Genomic DNA, 21,654 nt, shown 5'->3' with positions numbered 1-21,654 from the left:
AAGAATTGCTGTTTTTGTACGTAAGCGTAAGCTGGGTTGTGAATGCTTTGCTGGAGCCAAGCTTTTGGGAGGATGTTCAGGCTGTTCCAGGAGGCCAGAGCTCTTTGGCTTCACGGAAACCATGTACCCTGAGCTTTGCTGGATGCGCCTCGTTAACCGGCACCGATGCACACAGGAGATCAACACTGCCGTCGGGGCTTGCAGGAAGACGCACGTACGCATCGTACCCCCATCGTTGAGATATGAGCGGGCCCCTTGGGAAGGCGTTAGGGAGAGAAGCGGAGGGTGTTGGCCTCTTGGTTAAAAATCTATTTTGCACAGAGCTTTTCTGGAAATACCCACCTCAGTGGGCTGTCAGTCCTGTAAGAGCCCAGCACCGGGATACAGAATCACAGTATCACAGAGTCATCTCGGTTGGAAAAGCCCTTGAAGCTCCTCCAGTCCAACCATGAACCTCACACTGACCGTTCCCAACTCCACCAGATCCCTCAGCGCATCAACCCGAAACGCGGCTCCTCCACCGTACCGTGCTCCTCACACCCCTGACGAGCAGGTTGCCTTATAGGCAATAAGAAAAGTTCATTTGTGACTATTGAGGGCCTTTTTGTTTTCATCGTTATGATCCCACGCTTTGCAAATGACACTTTTCATTTATTTATGTCTGTCAGCCGGGCAGCCATTTGTATGTCTCTGTTACCACAAAGCTCCTACCAACGGGCCTTGTGGAGAAGAAAAATAATGTAATAAACCCCCCACATTTATTCTTTATTTTGGAAAACACTCCCTTTCTTAGGCTTCCAGTCAATATTATCATTCTAATAATAAATTGCTCCAAGAATGAATATTTAGAAAAGACTACCTGAAGGCTATTTTCCATTTTAGAAGATGAGTCTTCATCTACTCTCATTCTGATGACAAAGGAAATCGGCTTAATTCTTTAAATTAACATTATTATTTAGAAACATATCATATTTATCACTTACATGGTTCACCTGTGAGCACTTCTATGCAATGCTTTGCACTTCAAAGGCCAGCCGAAGAGATTAATGCCCTGGGTGGGAAAAGGGGATGCTGGAGGTACAGTCGAGGTATGTGCTCTTCCAACAACATAATAGTGATTTTCCAGCCCTTTTTCAGTCTGTCACTGGGGACTCCCAGGGCAGAAAGGCTCCTTCAGGGTTTCTGCTCACCTGTAGACCTTCCTGCAGATTTGGCTCACCCCTCCAAGAGAAAGGGACGGCACACGAAGACGTGCCCCTTCCCTGCAATGCGGGCTTTCCCCCTTTGCTGTAGGAATTATTTCTTTGTTACTTAATCATCTGTAATTATCTCCTGGAGTAAATTCTGTTGGTGCATCAATTTTCAAACACAACAGTCATTTTTATCAGTCATGTTTATTTAATTTTAGCTGATTAGCACAGAACCTAACAAGTGGCTTAGACTAACAGTGTGTCACTGCCCAAGTATTTTGTAGGTAACAAGAAGACATGGAACAGCGCACATGTTGCTTTGTCTGCATTAATCTATTTACATTGTAATTCTTCAACTGTTTTTAATGGCTGGTTCAGCTGGAAGCGATTAGTTGTCTAAATTAAAGCCACATTTCTCACTTTGTGCACTGGAAAGGTTTTTAGCTGTTGTCTTTTCCTTGCTTTTTGTTTTCCAAATCAAGACGGATACCATTTGAAAATGCATGAAATCTTATTGAGGGGATTGATCCGGGTGTTTGGAGCCTTGTTCCCATGTATTCCTCTTGAAGCCAAATACTTGGATGGGCCACAAAATGGTGTGTTTGAAGTTGAACTCTGCAGCACGGCTGTCAGCACGGCCTTGTCTCGGGCTGTGCAGGAGCCGACCCAGCAGCCAGGTTTTGGAGGGAAACCTCGGGGTGGCTCCAAAAGGAGGAAAGCAAGGAGAAGAGAAAGTGCTGAGGACACAGCGCCGGACGTTCTGTGTGGGTCCACATGGGCAGTAGCCCTTTGTTTATAAATTAATTAAGTTAACAATATGTTTGTGTTATGCACAATGTAATTTCTATAGAACATCAGAGTGTCAGCGCATGTTGGATATCACCCTCTTCTTTTTTTTTTTTTTTTTTGGCACTTTACAGGAAAAAAAGGTCACATTTGCAAAAAAAAGGTCAAGCACTTGGAGTCAGCCTGGTGTTGCTCCAGGCCTTGCTCCTGAGCAGCGCGATGGTGTTCGTCCCATCTCCTCTCATCTCCCTGGCTGAGGATTTTCCAGGTCTGGCCCAAACACCACACTCTTCTCCCAACGCCACAGCCAGGTATAAGACGTGCCAAGTCTCACAAGAGATTTTCAGCTCAGAAGGCACCCACAGCTGTGAGAGATTGCAGTCAAATGTCTCCCATGAGGTTTGGACCCTCCGTGCAAGGTGGGGATAGATCACTTCCCACCCCAGCAGAGATGCTGGGAATTATTTCTCTGTACGAGCTCAGCGCGGTGGCCGTGCCCACATTCACTCCCAGTCGCAATGGTGCTGCACCTTCTGCCTGCACAACTCCAGGGGTTCAGATGAGTTTTTGGCTGTTAGGAGGTGATGAGACCTTCTGGTTGGCTTCAATCCAACTGGCATTAAGACCAGGCTGAGGCTGCGGGGACCTGCATTCTCAGGCAAGATGTGTTCCCAATGTGCAGACCTGGGACTGCCCAAGAAGACCTTCAGCCAGAACTGTGTCCTCCTGACTCCGTGTTCTCTCTCAGTAAGTATCAAGTGAGAGCTGTTGGCTTTGTCCTTTCCCAGAGCAATGTCCCAGTGCTGCAAGGTGATGTCTACCTTGAGGGAAGGGATGACTTCAACCCTGCAAGAAGCTAACACTGGACAGGCTCCCAGATCCCATGGGAAACGCGGGGTGAGTAGATGAAGATTTGGCTGAGGACACAGCACCAGCCCAGTGCTCCTATTTACCTCCAACAACTACCTGGAGACACCTCTGCCAGCACTGCCTGGTGTGCATGAGGGCCAAGCCCCTGAGAAATTTCCTTAAGTAGTACTATTTAATACCATTTTGCTTAAAAATACACTCTCCATGCTATCCTCTTATGAAGGCAAGGAAAGAAAAGCCCCCCTGTGCCCTACATGGACTTCAGGACATCCCATAAGGTGGTACCCAGGGCACCAGCCTGGGAAGGTGGACACGGGGGAGGAACCTCCCCAGAGAAAACAAGGTTTTGAATCGCAGTCTCCCGTGGAAGTGTCTGCAAGGGCTGTTGGACAGGTTTCAGTATGGGTTTCACTGAACTCAACACATTTTCTTTTCATTTCAGCAATAACAAGAAGTAAAATTCACATGTGGTATAGTCCAAACTGGGTCTTCACTTAAGACAATATTCAAAGCAAATAAATCAAGTGTTTGCATATAGATGTACTCCCGAGGAAGCACTTAATCTGGTCGTCCAGCAAAACAAGGTGAAAGGAAGGGTAACGCGCAGTTTGCTCCTCTTCCTCCCCTCTTCCCACCCACCCCCAAACCCAAAGACAGCAGTCCCCAATCAAGAGTTTTCTGCCTTCACCAGTTTGTCACAACCTGAAAGTCCCTCAAATATCTGTGTGTATTCAATTATCCTATCTGTCGCATCTGTACCTCATTACATGCTCCGGCTGAACGGTGCGTGGAGTCGGGTTGCGCGGAGGCAAAGGTCAGAGGAACCTCCAGCCTGCATTTTGCCATCGGTTGATTATTCAGATAACAACCAACCATCCAGAAGACTGAGGGCTTCTCCGTGGCTACAGACAGGACCCCATCACTGTAGCAAAAGAAAAGACAGCTAATTCCTCTTAGCTACCCACTACCTTGAACATCTAAAAAATAATAAAGCGAATAGACGGTATTTCTCACAGCTCGGTGCACCGAGGCAGAGCTGGTACTCGGCAGCAGCCTTCTTGCCCCGCCACGTCTTGCTTTTAATATACTACCCAGCATTAATCAAGCAGTTTAGAAGCATCCTGTATCAGTTCTGCAAAACAGAGCTTAAATGATTTACTGTCAGATTCTTTCAGCTCCTGTTAGCCTCCTGTTTTTCTTTCATGTGGGTAGCAGAGGTCAGCAGCGGCAGGAGATGCATGCTTTCACTTTGTCTCACATTTGCTGCTGTCATTCTGATCCCGCTCTGGTCCCCGCAGAGCGACAGGATGTGTTCATGCTCACAGCCCTGGATGCTAATTGATTTTAGGGAGCCCATTCATCAGTTAAATTTAGTAGATCACCCACCAGGTTTGCTGTTCACTGTCAAAGGTAATTCAATTAAAACTCCACAAGTGTGACTAACTATGCAATGGTAAATATGTTTAGCAGCTGTGTTGCTGTATCTTCTCCATTCTATTGTGTCTGTGAACCAGCCCTGGCGTAGCACGTACCGAGCCATATACCTTGGCTGATTAATGTATACAATAGTTCTGCAGCAGTGCCAAAAATTAAGTCCAAATGTCTTCTTTGGTACACAACGACATGCAAATGCCTAAGTGTAACAGCTGCAGTAAAGAGAAAAGCCTTGGAAGTGTTGAAAGGCAGCAGTGGCTACAGTGGTGGAATTAACTCCGTGCATCTATAGGCCTTTTTTTTTTTTTTTTAAAATAAGTTCAAAAGAATAAAATTTGGATTTTCAAGTCCATTGGTAGCTTGGGATCTCCTCATTCCTACTTGTAAATACCTGGTTTCCCCTTAGCCATCACTCAGGGTTCATATGAAAACCATCCAATATGACTTTAACCCACCGCCGAAGCTGTGGATAAATCAGGCACAGATTGCAGCGCTCTTGTTAAAAGATGTTTCTATTAAACACGGGAGGTGGGGGAAGCCTTGCTGAACCCCTCCTGGCTGACAAACCGCACTCTGACTCTTCTCGTCTGCTAGCGTCGGTCACTCATATGTGGTTTGGTAGTAATTAAGCATGTTAGTGATCCCATTGTACGCCACCGGACAAAATGGTGTGTCTGCTTAATAGATTAAAGGCAAACATTATCTGCAAAGCACAGGTAAACAAGACACACATCCCTCAACCTTTCACCCTTGAAGACCAAGGTTCACATCCCCCTAGAGCACGAATAAATAGGAGACTGGACTCTCCTGAGTCACTGCTGGTGAGTTTATATTCATGGTGAGATTATTGAAGAGCCCAACAGACTTGTCGGTGGCAGGGATGGGAGAGGAAGGATGGGATGCAAGTTTGGAAGGGGCTGGGAGCAGAGGTGCACAAAGAAACTCCCCAAATCACTGCCCGTACAGAAAGCAGCATGTATTTACTTACAGTGACCACCTAAAATTATCCATATAAAATTAACTAAGCACTGAAATGCGGAGTTTCTAACAGCTACCATTGCACAGGTCCTGTTTCATCAACTTACTCTGCAAGAGTCGAGCCCCAAACACTGAGATTTCCCAATTTCTGTGTGGTTGTAGAAAATAAATGAGATCCAGCGACTCCGCAAACCACCGGCCTTCCTGCGCGTCTTTTATGGAGCAGGAGGAGGAATACTTGTGCTGTTCGGTAAATAGTATCCCGAGAAAACATCCAGATTTCCCAGACATCATCATAAATCTTTATGAAGAGCTTGGGAATACCTGGTCTATTTAATACTCTAACCACAGGCTGAGATCGTAAAACTCCAACAAAACCACCTTTGAAAGAGAACCCGGAATATTCTATATTTGCTGCTTTAAACATGCTATACACAAGACAACCCAGGGTTTGGCAAGTACTAACCTTTGCTGTACAATGTATTTTTAAAAATATTTGGATGAAAAAGCAGTGCCATTGTTACATGTAATAATTACCACTAATATATATTCATACTTCTGCTACCTTAACTAGAACTATCTCTGCAGAGAGGTTGTTAGAAGTATGTCTTTTGTACAGAGGCACCAAGTTTTTAAGCGATAGTCAAATACAGCAACGTAACTGGGTAAGGAACGACTTTGATGTACGGTTGCTGCCAGGAACCCTTTTTTCTGTTGTTCCTGTTGAATCTCTCCCTTCTTCTGCCTTAATAAATTAAGGCACCTGCTATACAAATCAGCAGAAATCTGGAAAATCGTTGCCACTTCAGTGCGGAAACGATGCCCATCACAAAAGAATAAATGGGGTATGTAGCCTACATGGAACTTTAAAAAAAAAAGGCTCTATTTGTCAAATTACTAGAGGAAAAGTTGATCTTACTGTTATGAACTTTATCCACTTCCAGGTCATATCAGTTAGTTACAGCAGTCTCCTGGAGACTGGAACTAATTTACAACACTCTGAACGGGCCTGCCTGCTTCAACTACGCATTTCAAGCCAAATGGTGGGGCTTCACATGAGTACTTGGAGCTGAAAAACCACCAGCAACAGCAATAGAGCTTAATGGTTCCAGTATTAACCCATTTTGTAGCAAGAGAAACAAAGTTTTGGCTGTGATAAGAACAAAGTGAAATAATTTGTATAGACTCCAGGATTATGTTAAACTAATCTTTGAGAAAGGAAAGAATTCTTAAAAAAATAAATAAAAAAATATTGAGTGGCTTTAAAGGAAGTTCTAAAATGTTTTACTCTCCCTGACAGCTCATTTTGACAGAAATTGATTGTAATAAAGAATTATGAATCAGATAGCAAGGAAATTAAATTAAGCTGATTATTATCTTGTCAGATACACATATTAGTTGGCATGTAACATTTATTGCTCTAGACATTCACAAAAAGATTGTTTCACTCGGAGTTTAGAACTAACAAGTTTAGAATATCCTAAGCAATATGCACAGGTCGTGGCAACAGTAAACCACCTTTTAGATTAGAAATGGGTGATACTTAAGTACTTTTATCCTCTGGAATCACCCTTGTCTAGGTAAGAGCCTGAAAGCAGCCTGTCTGCTGCGAGATGGTCTGGTTCTGGCTGCTCCTCACAGCAGCTGGCACCGTTGGAAGACATTCCAAAGAAGGGGAAGGAGCTGGGATCCTATGGCCCAGTGATTTTCTATCTCGAATGGTGTATCACAGCTGATTCAGCATGACTTTCTTAATAAAGAGTAGTAAAGGTCAAGTGAGAGCCTGTAACACTCACTCACCGCATCTTCTTCCAAGTTAAAAAGGCTCAATTGGCACTTGAAATTAGTTACAGATTGTTCGCATCAGGCTTTTCCTTTATTTGAATGGTAATGAAGAGAGCTGCTTCCGATACAAGTAAGGCCACTGACCCTTCTTGGGATTTCATTGAAAAAATATTGGTTGATGAAAAAAGAAAGTACTGAGCAGGATGCTGCCATTAGTTCAGACCAGGCCTTTGCAATAGCTGAATGCTAACGCTAAAGACAAAAAAATGCAATGCACTACACGGACAGGGAGAATCCTGACGCCAAAGCGAGTACTTCATCAAATCAAATCTCAACATGGGCAACCCTTCTAGTAAGAAAACGAAATCTTCTCTTAAAATTTTCCATCAGTACACAGTGTGCGTTTCCTTCTGTATAAAACAGAATTATCACAGGACAAAACCTGAACAACAGCTAAAGAAACCCAAGAGGACTTAACTAAAAACTAAACAATTTAAAACAAGTTTTAAGCAAGAAGATATTTGCTATCACACTCTTAACAGTAGCTCTCAAAATTAAAGCCCGAAGACAGCAAAGAAACGTTTTGAAGTGCGTTTAGCACCAATGGCTAGATGTTGGCACAAATTAGCTGACAGCCCTGTGCAACATATTTCCAGGTTTTATTTCCTGCAAGAGCAGCTTTTAGGCAAGGATCAAAGTCCTGACACAGGCACGTCCTACTGAGACGCGATACTGCCCAGAAACAAATGTTCCACAGGAGACACAGTTCCTTCAACCAGCTAGTGAGGGCTCTGTGAAAGTCCTCTTTGTTTTAAGTATTTGAAAAAAAATAGTAATTTATGTAGGACCTATGCAAAAACAAAGCTTGAAGCTCCCTCTGCTGGTTCCCAAAGAGCAATGGAAGGGGAAAATAAAACCGGGAAGTGTTCAGCTCTGGGGAGGACAAACTCCAGACCACACCAGCTCCTGCCAGTTTTCCACACGACCCCTTACTGGATATGGTAAGGAGAGGAAACCCTCTCAGATGTTTAAACATGAGGGATACACTCCATTCCACACTAAACATCTTAAAAAAAAAAAATTTTAAATACTTTATGTTGTTAATCACTCCCTAAGCTGTTGTCCCAAATCTTTCACAATAATACCCACTTTCTTCTGATTTTGTCTCCACAAAGACATAATTTTCTGACTATGTTCTCACAGGAAAATATTGATGACATCATGACATCTGCCTGTTTATCCAGGTACCGTGCTCTGCCAGCCAACAGCCATATAACCTCGGAACACATCCGAAATACGTGTCTGTACAATTTTATTTACCACTTGCAGTTACATTTACAAATTGTCCCATACAATAAAGCAGTTTTCAAAATGAACTCTACCAGAGCTACAAAAATTATTCTCTTCTCTATACACGTCACCAGCTTCAGAATTTATTTCTGTACACAACTGTTGATTATATTTAACAAAATCTCACTATTTTTTGGCTCTGAGGATCTCCACAAAGGCGACTTGATCAGTTTATCCCATTGCAACCAAGAAAGTTCTTGTTCTTCCTTTCCTTCCCTCTCCTTTCATCTGAAGGTCTTCATGGCTTTTTCTGGAATTCAGATGAAGGCTAATGCTACCGTACACTAGCAGTTTTAGTAACCGAGGAAAAAAAATGTCAAGCAATACCATCTTGCAACATCTCAAGCAACGTTTCACTTTAGATGTGCCTGCTCAGAATCATAAATATTGAAATATCATCTGCCAATAAGGTTACATAAAAGCACATACCATTTATTTAACATGAAATGAACTTCTACACACACAGTCAACTGAGGAGAAACACCAGCAGTGTAGGAGTGAGGAGCCAGTTCTTCAGAAAAGAGCAAATGTTTTGAGGAGAGCCTGAATGGAGGAAGGATGTGAAACTCAAATATTGCCCTAAGAGTAACTTCCAGTTTTAAGCATTTCCAAAAGACTTGAGAAAAACATATACATTAAAAATGTAACTGTTAAAAACTTTCTAAACGCCAGCTCTCATCCACAAGTGCTTCCAGAGAGAAATAAATTCTCCCCAGGAGAGGGCAGGAGCTCTGTACACAGAAGCAGCCAGTACAAAATCCTGGTCCTGCTGTAATACGCAGCAATTCTCAGAGTAAAGTCAGCAGGGCAAAAATTCTTTGTTTCAAACACGTCTTTCTACCCCAAGTCAGCTAAGCCTGCTCACCTTTTTGTATCATGGTCCCACAGAGGTACATTAATTATGTCAATCAAGCCTTTATGTTTGTTAATCGCTTTTAAAAAATGATACTGGTAATCTATTCTGGTACTGGAGTTAGCAAGCCTGGGATAAGATCAAAACTATGAAACAGGCTGTGTATAGCCAGTCAGATAAGCTTATTTAACATTTACTTTGCAGCAATCTAATCGGTCTCATCTCCCTTTATTTTTAAATTCCTCCAAAGCCCCAAGGCTCACAGCAAGACAACATACTCCGAAAATCAAACACACGGGATCTCAGAATTGCTGTCTACCCCCTCAAATAGTTGAAGAATAGCCAGGAACAGTCTAAAAGCAGCATAATCTTTAACATTAAAATAAGCCAGGCAAGCTAGCTGAAGTTGTCTAATATCAAAAACTGAAAACCTCAGTGCTTTATGGTACAGCTCCATCAACAAGCAGCCACAAAGTAAACTCAGATGTGGATTTATTACACAACAGTAAGTTTCCAATCCTATCGTGATATGAAGTAACTGACTATCAAAAAAATGACATAAGTTCAGCAAGGCAAAGGCACACACACAAGCAGTTACCACAGTTGTGGGTAACCTGGTTGCATAGATATACCATTATGTTTTGTCCAGAAGGAGCCAGAGAAGACAAAAAAAAAAAAAAAAAAAAGAAAGAGTCATATATAGCCCCCTTCCTAAGGTGTTTTATTAATAATTTGAAAGAATTGTACCAAGACTACAGCTGTGAGGACATGGTTTTTAAACACCTTGCAATTTACAGGAAGAACGTTCAAGGTGTTTGAGAGAAAGCTGCATTGAAAATAAATGTAAACAAGTGAAAAGACCCTATTTTAAACAAATTGTTTTAGTTTAGGCTGCCAGTGAGAGAGAGACAATTCCACAACATTTTAGGTTGTTTTGTCTATCTTATTTTCCTTATTTATACAGTAGCCTTGAATACTTCAGTATGTAACATTCTGCTAAACCTTCAAAGTGATTTGAGTAACACATTCAAAATGCAGTTTGAAACTGCTCTGAAACATTTCAGCATTTTCACTGAAAAAATTCTGCTTGACTAAAAAAGTGAAGTATTTTTTTACTTAAGTATTTCCCCACCACTGGAAAACCCACATGATCCTGAACACCAGCAAATTAAGAACTAATTCCAAGTCTAGTGCTTCACACCTTTCCTCACCCCTACAAAGAAAAAACAAAAAGATGAGCCCAAGAAGTCAAAGAATTTTAACATCACTGTTTATGACAACACATCACAAGTAGTCTCAGCTACAAATTTCTACAACCATTTCTTTACTTCACAACTGCAGCAAGTTTGAAGCTACTGAACGCAGACAGTAGATTCTCTTACTGTGCAGGGGTAGAAAGGGATCACTAAAACAAACCAGCTTCTCCATACAACTGCAGTATTACAGATCATGGCATTTTATCTGCAGAGAGCAACATTATACCTTAAAAAATAAATGTGGCTGTTCTTAATCCAGCAGAACTCCCTTTGACTGAGCTGGCCTACGCTGCTTATCCACACCCCACCTGCTGTGAGGTGCAGAGGAGGAAGAGTTGAGCTAAGGGAGTGCCCTGCTTAGAGAAGACAGGGCTGGGACCTCGACCCACGAAGGGAGGACTGTGAAGATGTGAACCTGAGGAAGAGCACTTCTGTATTTTTCATATATGGAAGAACACTGAACTGCATCACAAGGCTTGTTTTTACATATAAAAAAGTGACAAAAAGATGGAGTGAGGAGGAGTGCAGAAAAGCAGGCTTCAGTTACTTCATATAAGGCTTCTCAGCTTGAATCTATAAAAATGGAGAGCATGAGGCCCCTGTGAACAGGAACTAGATGTTGGCAGAACAGAGGTGTGAGCGGCATCACTGCCTGCACCCAGGATACTGAGAAGAAAGCAAAACGGAGAAGCTACAGCACCTGATGTTACACAACAAGCAAGCTGCAATACTCAACAGAACTGACAGAGAGTTGAAAAATAGATTTTATTCCTCCTGTACTAAAGGGGTGACACAGTACAAGTTCCCAATTATATGAAAACAGCTTTTGGGAACTCATTTTTTCAACTAAATCACCAATTTCAGCACTATTACCATAGCTTTAAAAGACTAAAAAATTCAGACTGAAGTCCCCTTATTTGTTTTAAGCATACTTTCCATGAAGTTCACACTGTCCACCATTGCACGTTTCAGAAGTTTGGCTGCCTAAGAAAGTTATCTACAACAATCATCTGAACTGAACATATCAGTTCTCCAACCATAAACAGTTCTCATAATTTAAAAAAAAAAAAAAAAAATCACTGCATAATTTAAAATATATATCAATGACACACGGCTTTTCTTCTAGCTAGAATGTACCAACATTACTAGCTGACTTAGAATATCAACTTGATTTTGTGAAAAAAGCTTGCAAAAAAATATATCAGCTTCAAAACGTACAGAAAAGGACATTAAAGAGCTGACATTTTTGGGTTACTCCATGTATTTTAGAAAGAGTAGCAAGCTAGGAGTGAAGCACCCTATGTTAGAAATATTCAAACACTGAAGCCATACTGCATACACCTTTCTAGTGTAGTGAAGGGTTAGGTACAGAAAGGGTGTTTTGAAAGCACGTACAAAGAACCATAGCTCCGTTTAACTTAAACTTGATCACGAAGGCGGGCCAGTCTCTGTGACAGCTCATCCTGCAGAATTGTAAAACACAAAGAAACTGGCTATCAGTAACATGAAAATTAATTTTTGCAATGTTCTGCAACGGTCAAGCAATCTCATGTGCAGAGGATGTGAAATTCTTTCATGTACAAGCCTTAACAAGATTTGCTCAAGACCTCAAGAAGGGCTGTACCAGGTGAGACCACAGGTCTGTGCAGCCATTTTATCTCCAGCAGTGGGTACCTAGGAAGGAGTTTCAGAACACAGCAAGTAGAGATATGGTTGGTTTAGGGTTTTCTTTTTAATGTATCATCTTTGCAAGTGCAAATCAGCTCTTGGAGAACTGCATCTTTATTCAGATGCAGCCTTGACTGACCAAGGCTGGTATCCAGCTGAACTGCTACAGCCAGGGAGCAGCAGGTCGAACTCTTTTAGGGGGCCTGGTACAAGGTGAAACTGAACTTTTCAAAGAATGTTGGGTACTTGGGCCTTCCCAAAGATTGGTCAGTTAAGATGAGACTCACTAAAGCCTTCTCCACAAAGACAGGATGACAGAAATGAACTGTTCTCTTTCCATTCCCTCAAATATATTCCCCTAGAATGGGAAAAGCAACTCACCAACAGATCTGCACAACCTTGACATCAGGATCTGCCCATGCACAAGAAATTCTAAGCTATCTACCTAGAGTGCACGTGGAATCCTTTGCACTAGTCCCGCGAGACCTTTCACACATTAAAGGGGAAAAAAACCCCAAGGGTCTTGTGTATGCTATGGGAAATGGCTGGGTTCATTAAATTTGGAGTAGGTAGAAGAGTCAGCTGTTTGGAACTCTGTAAAATAACCATGCAAAAAGTACACCTGAAACATCTACACTTTCTGGATTTACTAAGCAGACAAATGTACTGTTAAAATTATTTTGACTGCAAGACTGTTTTAACTAGACGCTATTTCTTTTGGACAGCTAAAATCTAATTACAATTTAGCAAGCCTGTTTTGACCAAGCGAAGCATTAATTCCCATACCATATTTCTCTAGAAAACACTGATTTCAACTGAATGCAATGCTTACCTGTTCTGCTGAGGCAACACTTGTACCAACAGAACCTGTCTGTCCCTGAGGTAGTTCCATGTTCAGATCAAGACTAACAGGAGAAAACAAAACAAAAAACCCCAAGTCAGGCATACATGGCTAAAGGAAGAAGCACAGTAACTGACAAGCAGAAGAACCCTGAGAGAGCATGAGGCCACCAGCATCCCATGAATGCTGTACTCCAGCTAGCTAGACAAGTTAATTAGTAAATTTGACTCATTACCAAGACAACAACTATATATACTTATCATATATTATAACTAGCAATAGCTAAATGAATTCTGCTTAATCAGGACTGAGGAAGATTGCTGTTTAACAGAGGTGTATCAGACAGGGCATACACACGAATAACAAAAAGGTCACTCGTAAAAAAAAGTGCTTTACTAAAAAATTTGGAAAAAGTATTTATCCTCAAGCCAATGGAGTGACATTTCCATCTTATACATCACCAAGAAGGCAAGGAAAATTCTCTGAAATAATTCAGCATATCCCCAAAGGCTTAAATATCACGATGAACTGTTTTGCAACGTCTAGCTTGTGAAAGCAGAACTACAGGAAGTTTTAATGTGGTAAGAGGGGGAAAAAAGAGGAAAAGTGTGGAGAAATATCGCAAGGATTGCTAAGGCTAAAGCTAATCCAAGTAAATAATAAAACGCCATCCTGACATGACAAGTGATGTATGATTTAAGGCTTTTGCACAACCACCCCTGCATCCTGACATTCACAGCAGCTTTGAGTAAAACCAGAGCGAAATACTGGCAACTTAACTACGAGAGTGATGTCCAGAGGTGAAAGGAAAACGGTGATTCTTCTCTGCTTCCAAGAGACACATATAAAACAAGGGTATGTGACCTTCAAGTTAACCAGGAAGGGTTGCTGGAACCAGGATTTATTCAAAAAATAGTCACTCAAAATTTTACCTACCCTGCTTCATCTGCCATTTCTTGTAGAAGCATATCCACTTGGTTCTAGAGCAAAGAAAACAAAATTGATTGTTGCATATTGTAGTTTATGGCAACCTCTTCTGTTAAATCTTGAGAGAACAGAAAATATTTTAACAAAACTGATTTAAAGACCTTTTACAGAGCATTTTTGTGCTTAACCACCAGAGGGCCCCGTACGAACTCAAAAATAATGCGTAGAGGTGCTCAGCCTGTTAAAATCCCATTAACTGAACTCTAGCTTCTGAAATAATGCTTCTAAAGAATTAAACTTACCTGTAAAAAACCCCAAACATATACTTGAGTATTTCAAGTGTTGATTATTAGCTGCTAAAACACTGCTTTGCACAACACGGAAAAAAGCCCATCTCCAACAGATTTGATTTATTGGATTTGGGTTTAGGTTAGTTTGTTTATTTTATTTACAAAGCACAATCTCTAGTAAATTTCTCTCTCTGACAAAACTTCCCTTGGAATAGCACGTTTAGCTCCTTGTGGAATAGCACAAAGGGACAGTTGCTAGGAATTCTTAACTATGCCAAGCATTGTTTAAAGATTTATTTTAGTAAATAAATTGCAAGTAGGTAGCTAACTACCTTTTCATTGCATATACTACTACTAATTTGCTGGTGACTACTGTCCTTTTGTTAATATCAGCAAGTTAGAACTACTGATTTTCTCACAGCATATTCTGCTTCGATAACTAACGATGTAGTATCTTCTGGTTCAGAACTCATTAAGAACTCATCAAAACGCTGCTGATTCAGTAGGAGGGTTAAAGTTTTCAAGCTGTAATATAAAATAATCCTGTTATAAGAGTGAAACAGACTAAAATACATCTATGTGATCCTCTGTACTTGTGACTGATTTGAAATAGTCTCTTCATCACAAAGAAGCACAAAGCACAAGTGAAAAGGCTCCAGTTGCTGCTATGTCTCAAAGTGGGCAGAAAGAAGGGAATCAGGCATTTCCATACAGTTTAGACACACAATTTAAGATCACCTTTTTAAAGAAAAATTTACTATTCTTACTTGTGGCGTCGTTAGCGTAGTAGTGTTGCTCATTGTGTCTTCCATCTGTTGTGTCTGAACGTCTAGTGTTTCAAACTGATGCTCAAATTTATCCATTAGTGCAGATATCTATAAAAAAATACCAGTGAAATCAAAGATCTGCAGATGAGAACTATATCTCAACTGGCAAACACAGAATCACACTACAAGGCCAAGTGGCTCCTGGAGATCAGAAGTTGTCCCCCTCCCCTCCCGGTGTCAGCTTTGAAGCTGATCTAACTGCAGTTCCAGCAGGTTGGTCAGGGCCCTGCCTGGTCAAAGTTCTGAGCATCTCCATTTCTGAGCACTGTACAACCACACTGGGCATCCTGTTCCAGGATCTACCAACGTTACCACAAAACTTTTTCTCTTGATTGGAACCTCCCTTTTTACAATGTCTGTCCATTGCCCTTTCTGCTTCTGATGTGCAGCTCCAAGAAAAGTAAGCCTCTTTACCTTTTCCAAGTTCATGCTCTTCAGTGTGGCATCCATAGACTTAACTACTCCTGCCATTGACTTCGTTACCTGAAATGAAGTAAAGGAAAATCATTACAAAGAAAGAAAAACAAGCAGTTTCTTACCAAGCTCTCTTATCGCTAGCCACAGAGTTTCTACAGTATCAAACAGTAGGGCACACGCTATTGCCATCTAGAACGCCACTTTTTCTTAGAGCTTATATAATTTCAAATTCTATAAATTAACTCAACGACTTCAAATATACATTCTGAGCTGAAATTCACTGAAACCTAAGGTGTATACAGCATTACCTTTTGTGGGTCTTGAGACCTGTCAAAAGTTAAGGGATATATTTGGTATACAGATCACATGGCGGAATAAACTCTCTGGCTGAAGAGCAGTAGCATACCTTAAAAAACCACCCAAGCTAAAAAAGATTTCTGGAATCACAACTTCTATGTCATGACTTTATGTCTTCGGAAGGGGAGCACTATTTTTGCAAAATAATCTTAACAGTATAACCTGAAAAACACACTGTATCCTTACAGGCATGAGTAATAACAGCTAACAGAAGTTATAAGCTACAAAACATAGTAAAGACCAGCTGCCAGGGGATCCCAGTACTCGATTTACTACTGGCTACATCTGAAACCAAAACTGAAACTTTTCAGCTCATTACAGACAGAATTAAGTCACTTCCAAGAAGATCACGGGTTTCATCTTTGCAGCAGATTTGCGAAAACAGGCTTACCTTGCCCATTGTCACTGCAGTCTGAACTCTGGCGGCTACAGCGTCTACCCTGGCACTCATGCGCAAGAAGTTGATGGCTTGATTCTTCTGGCGGATTGCATTCTCCGCGTGTATTCGTGCGACTTCCATGTTACCCTTCTGAATTGCCTGTTGAAAAAAAAAAAAAAAAAGAAAAAAGCATTTTAACCTGCCTTGCTCCTGTAAACGATTTCTCAATAGCCTATTTAATTTTTCAAATAAGCATAAATTATGGCTGGACTAGATGATCTTCAAGGTCTTTTCCAACCTAGATGATTCTGTGATTCATCACAGTATCTTTTCTATTAAAAGAGAAAATAAACCCCTTCCTACTCCTCCAATACTTCTCAAACTTTTTCAGAATGTGAACCCCTAACTTCTTCCCAAGGCATCTAGCACGCACTTCAAGTAGGAGGTTTTACAAAGTTACAGAAATGTAATTTTCTCATTTCTAAAGATGTTTTCACTATCAAGACCCAAACACAGATACAGTTGGTATGGTTGTATCTCATGGACAAAAATACAGTCAAATAAATTTAGTCTCTCTCTCTCTACTACTTCAAAGACACCAAAACTATTTTAAAGTTTCTTTTCATAAGCCCTTTTAACACAAGATGAGAAACATTAAGATTACATATTTTTAACTTTGAGAACAACAATCTGTAATGAAACACATACAAGACAATCTTCTCAGGAAGCAAATGCCATACAAGAGGATACACAAGAATGTATCCTCACATTTATTAGTAAAGGAAAGATTTATAGCCTTATATTTTAAATCGCAAGCATCTACCACAGTATTATTAGCATGCACACCAGGAAAATGGTAAAAACACCAGATATTTTCCTGCTGTAATATGTAAACAGATCTAAAGAGTTTGTTTCAGACTCACTGCTTACCTTCTTAATTTTAGCTTTCTCAGCCTTTTCTTCTTTGTCACATTTTTTTGAGTTCCTGTTGAGCTCCTTTGCAGCAAACTTCAAATTAAACAGGTGTTCTGCAGCATGAGTTAAGGGTTCAATCCTTTCACTCTAGTATATTGCTCTCCTGTTCGAAGTACTACCAAATCTAGCATATACTGTGTTTCCCCATTAGTGATATTAAACTTGGAAAATGTTATTTAAGTAAGCCCTTGAAATTCACACAATAAGGAGACCTACCAAGCTGCTTTACAATTATAATCCCACTTACCATCTAGGTTCTAAGATGCAAGGTCATAAAAAATAAATTCAGATCCCGAACTGGTTCCTTTTAACATCAGACCTGTTTCAGACTGATAAATACAACGAACCAAACATCCCCCAAGAGAAATGAAAGCCCTACTCTGCCAGCTACTTTCACTCACACACCCCGAGCCCTCGACTCCCAGTGAAATGAAGAGCAGTTTACTGGCCTGCCTGGAACCTCCCCATCCAAAAAAAAAGCCACTGAGGAATAACAAGACAAATTAGCAGTGTAATAACAGCAAACTGGCTTGGCTGACCATGCCCGGGTACAAACCACAAGGCAGGGCTGCCCTTTCAAGCCACAGCGTGATCTCGGGTTTAAATCCCTCAGGCAGCTTCTTCACAGAGCACCCCTCCCAGCCCTGGGTGATGGGAGCGATTCCAGGGGCCCCGCCAGCTCCGTCATCTGACTTTTGGGGAAAGAATACTTAAGTCAGCAAGAGAAACTTTGCAAAAAGTTCAAGTCCTGCTTAAGCTGAAAGCTCTAAGACAGTAGAACAAGCCTTCATAGTGACTTTGAGTGACAGCATTAAACTGTTACTGACAGAGAAAGTACATGCTGTAAAAATAACAATTAAAACCCCATACTCTTAAAACACTGTTGATGAAAGCTTCCAAGTTATATCAGTCTCTCTCAAACAAAACGGAAGTACAAAGCTTTAGAGGCTTCCTTTGCGCCACCTTTTGATATCCCAAGAGGAAGATGCAGCAAGTATTCAGATGCTTAACAGTTAAGTGGAAGCACATAAAGCTAAACGTTATGAGGTACTTAAGGGTTCTTTAATATTTCAAGTATGTAAATTATTCCAAAGTGTTTGTTTTCCTTTAAAGTCCAGCCATGCATCTTAGAGCTCTGTCAGCAACCTGAAGACATTAGGAAGCCTGTTGATGTAATTGTTACAGGCTACAAAAAGGTAACAGCTGTGCTATACATCTAGGATATTCATTAAGGTAGCTGTTAACACTAAAATTACTGCTTGTATTTGTACTTTTTTCCTTTAAAATCTGGGTCATCACCCCTTTCTGCAGCAATGTGTACTGCACTGAGCCACAGATTAGGTCATTTACCAAACAGGAAAATACTTTCAGATTGTTCACTGAAGTAGACTTCAGGTCAGAGACCAGAATAGCTGTGTGAAACGCAGCACCAACTATTTACATCAATTGCACTGAAACAGCGTTTCAGAGCAGTTTATTTCGAAGTAACTTCCTCAGTTACTCACTTGAGGCACGCACTTTTGACATTAAAACAGCTCACCCTGCCACCTCCAGAGCTCTTCCACCCCATGACGAGCACATACTAGCTCCTCCCTCGAAGCGTCTTTCTCAACGTGCCATAACCAAGCGAAACTAAACTTCCACCATTAACGGTGACTCAGAGTCACCTGCCCAGCACTCCCACAACAACCGGCAACACCGAGCACTGCCAGCACATCTCAACCACCCCAAGACCTCTGCAACCTTTAAGCCTTTTTTGCCCCCGTTATGTTAAGATACAGCAAGAAAGTTTAAATTTGCCCATAAGGGTTTTCCCTGCGCATAACTTGTTTTCAACACCAGGGTTTGTTCAGCTGACCGTGGTTGCTGTTTGGGGGACAACTGATGAGTTCGCCTTGCTGACAGCACCCCAGTTTACACCCAGCACTGGATGTGCGGCGTGTCAGACGCCCCTGCTGCACAAACTGCGCTGCTCTACACTGTAAATTGGTTTTTGTGCCTCAGGGACTAGGCTGTCCCTCCGTGCATCACAGCCCTGGAAGCGGCGACACCGCCTTCCCCCTGCCTCGCTCCCCAGTTAAAGTTGGCAAGAAAATCTGAGCTTCCCATTTCCTCCCCCACCCATGCGGGGGGGGGGGGGGGGGGGGGCAATCCCCAAATTCAGAAAGCACAGCGCCCTTCAGTCACACCCAGCCCCTCAACCCTCCTCCTCCCCCTCCTGGAGAAGGCCCCCCTGAAGCGAGGCCCCTGCCCCCCCCACCGCCACAATGAGGGAAGGGACTCGCTTCCCCCTTCCCACCGCACCCGGTGGCTGCTCCCCGGGCGGAGAGGCCTCACCTGCCGCCCCCAAGCAAGCACCGACCCCAGAAGCGCCGGCTCCCACCTCAACTGGCCCCCAACCCCGTGAGGGCCGACACCCGCCAGGCCTCCTGAAGGAACGGCCTCCGCGCCGCCAGCCCCCTCCCCGCCCCTCACGGCGGGGGCGCACGGCCCAGACCCGCGCCCCGAGGATACTCTCCATGTTGGACATGGCGACGGGCGGCTCCGCGGCGCTCCGGCCCGGCCGGGCGGCGGAAACGCGACGCTACAACCGGCGCTGCGCCCCCCCTCCCCGGTTCGGCGTCCTCGCGGCTCCGGCTTCCGGCCACCCCCGGTCCGCTCCGCGCAGCCGCGCCGGGGCGGGAGCGCGCATGCGCGGGGCGCCGCCTGCCGGTCACGGGGCGGGAGCGGGAGCGCGCGCGGCCGCTGGGCGCCTCAGGGGGGGCTGTGCGCGCGCTCCCTCAGTTTTCCCTCCTCCCCGCCATGGCCGCGGCCCCTCGGCCGGTTCTGTCAGCTCCCCCCCGCCCCGCCGCCATGGCCCCGCTCCTTCCGCCTCCCTCAAGCGGCTCTACCAGCTCCCCGCGACCGGCCGCTTGCCGGGCTCGGCCGCCGTGAGGGCTGGCGTGGAGGGTCCCTCAGCAGCAGCGGGCCCGGCGGTGCTGGGAGCGTCGGCGGGGAAGCAGCCGCTCTGCCTGCAGTGAAAAAGCACAACCGCAAAGCACAGATGCCGTAGGGTTGGAAGGGAACGTGTGGGACGGTGGTGTGAGGGTTTTGGGTGCTGTGCGCCCACAACCTGGAAGCACCAGCAGATAAAAACTATTTTTTCTGGCAGCAGCTTTAGCTCCCGTTTATAAAGACATTAAGAACAGTAAGTTTTGCTTTGTAGCATTTGAGGGCCACTTAAAGTATGTCTAGAGCAACTGTAGCAACTTAAGTGAGTTATTAGTGCATTTCACAGAGTGAGATGTTAGGAGTCCTTAAGGAAAAAACGCAAAGTATATTCATAACTTTTTGAGGAGAGATACTGATACATAAAGTTCTAGATCTGAGATATATATATATATGTATGACTGAACTGCTCACGTGTGCATCCCCATGATGATCAATACCATAGGAATTAGGTTAGTGGTTGGACTAGATGACCTTCAAGGTCTTTTCCAAGTGAGATGATTCTGTGACTGTAAGAGGCGACGCTGTACCCAGGGCTGGCTGGCTGCGGGCAGGGGTCTGGAGAGCAGCGGAAGGACGGGGTGAGCACGGAGTGACACTTCCCCTGCGGCCGCTCCAAGCGTCCCAAAATGGGTGATAAAGGTACATCCTGAGCCATGCATTTCCGCGCCATCCCGAATTAAATGGCTTGATGCGTTTTACACTTAGGGCTTCAGATTTGTGAAAAATGCCAACATTCTAAACATCCTCTGTTAAACCGTTTCAGTGTGTTGTGGGAAGTTACTGCTGTTGGCTTTGAACTTGCTCTTGCAAGGTGAGTTAAAGCATCTCAATTATCAGGAGGGGCAGTAAGCCATCATTCCCTACTCACCTTCTACGTGACATTTATTATTCTATAGAAATTTCCAGAAAACACCCTTAGCCCTTTCTTTTTCAGTCTTTCTTCATTACAAGCATTTTCCATGGTTCATTTCCTGCAGAGAAACGGCTTCATATAGAATTGTGTTGGTTGTGTTGATAATATTGTTTTCTGTTTTGTTCTCCATTCCTTCACAGAGGTTCAGTTTCATCATAACCCACCACTTGTCCTTGAATGGTAACAGGCGGCTCAGAACCTCTGTTTTATTTGTGAGATTTTTTTTCTCCATGTTCATCACTGCACTATCTGCACTGAATTTAATCTGGGATTTTTTGCCCAGTCAGTCACTATCTGCAGCTCTTCACAATCAACTTTCTACCAAGAACATACCTGAGCAAAGTTTGCCACCTCACTGTTCATCCCCAGTTTAAATAACATCCCCGCTAAACATGGCCTAAACCAAAATCAAATGGGATCCCTGGTGTAAGGAGATGTAATTTAAAGCCCCAGTCCCGTAGACCCTTACGTACAGGCTTAATGATGGGCACTTTGTCATCCCATGGGTGCTAATAAACCAACTCATTGTGTGTAAATTTAAGCATGTAATAATACTAACTGAGGAGT

At 43.0% G+C, this 21,654-nt stretch overlaps 1 protein-coding gene across 4 annotated transcripts; it reads right to left on the bottom strand.

The window, feature by feature from the left end:
• Positions 1 to 1,376: 1,376 nt before the first annotated feature.
• Positions 1,377 to 19,846, bottom strand: CHMP1B (charged multivesicular body protein 1B). Of its 4 annotated transcripts, none has more exons than XM_074834828.1 (9): positions 19,698 to 19,846; positions 17,139 to 17,236; positions 16,221 to 16,367; positions 15,470 to 15,538; positions 14,996 to 15,103; positions 13,948 to 13,991; positions 13,003 to 13,075; positions 11,898 to 11,965; positions 1,377 to 3,768 (listed from the first exon to the last, which is right to left on the bottom strand). In XM_074834828.1, exons 1-8 carry the CDS (start codon positions 19,711 to 19,713, stop codon positions 11,921 to 11,923), a joined length of 600 nt encoding a protein of 199 aa, XP_074690929.1. In that variant the 5' UTR covers positions 19,714 to 19,846; the 3' UTR covers positions 1,377 to 3,768; positions 11,898 to 11,920. The 4 variants fall into 4 exon arrangements, with proteins under 4 accessions (XP_074690929.1, XP_074690927.1, XP_074690928.1 ...); XM_074834826.1 differs by lacking the exon at positions 1,377 to 3,768 and adding an exon at positions 8,339 to 11,168; XM_074834827.1 differs by lacking the exon at positions 1,377 to 3,768 and adding an exon at positions 8,339 to 8,936.
• Between the last annotated feature and the right edge of the window lie 1,808 nt (positions 19,847 to 21,654).

The sequence above is a fragment of the Strix aluco genome, chromosome 10, assembly GCF_031877795.1.
Source record: "Strix aluco isolate bStrAlu1 chromosome 10, bStrAlu1.hap1, whole genome shotgun sequence".
NCBI lineage: Eukaryota > Metazoa > Chordata > Aves > Strigiformes > Strigidae > Strix > Strix aluco.
Note: the sequence above shows the minus strand (reverse complement) of the source record. Positions and strands in the feature narration are given on the sequence as shown.

Bases quoted from the DNA above. Each gene is read 5' to 3' on its own strand.
- CHMP1B (XM_074834828.1), bottom strand. The intron at 15,539-16,220 runs GTAAGCCTGTTT...ACTTCATTTCAG, and splicing joins CTGCAGTGACAATGGGCAAG to GTAACGAAGTCAATGGCAGG. The intron at 15,104-15,469 runs GTAAAGAGGCTT...ATTTTTTTATAG, and splicing joins AGAGCATGAACTTGGAAAAG to ATATCTGCACTAATGGATAA.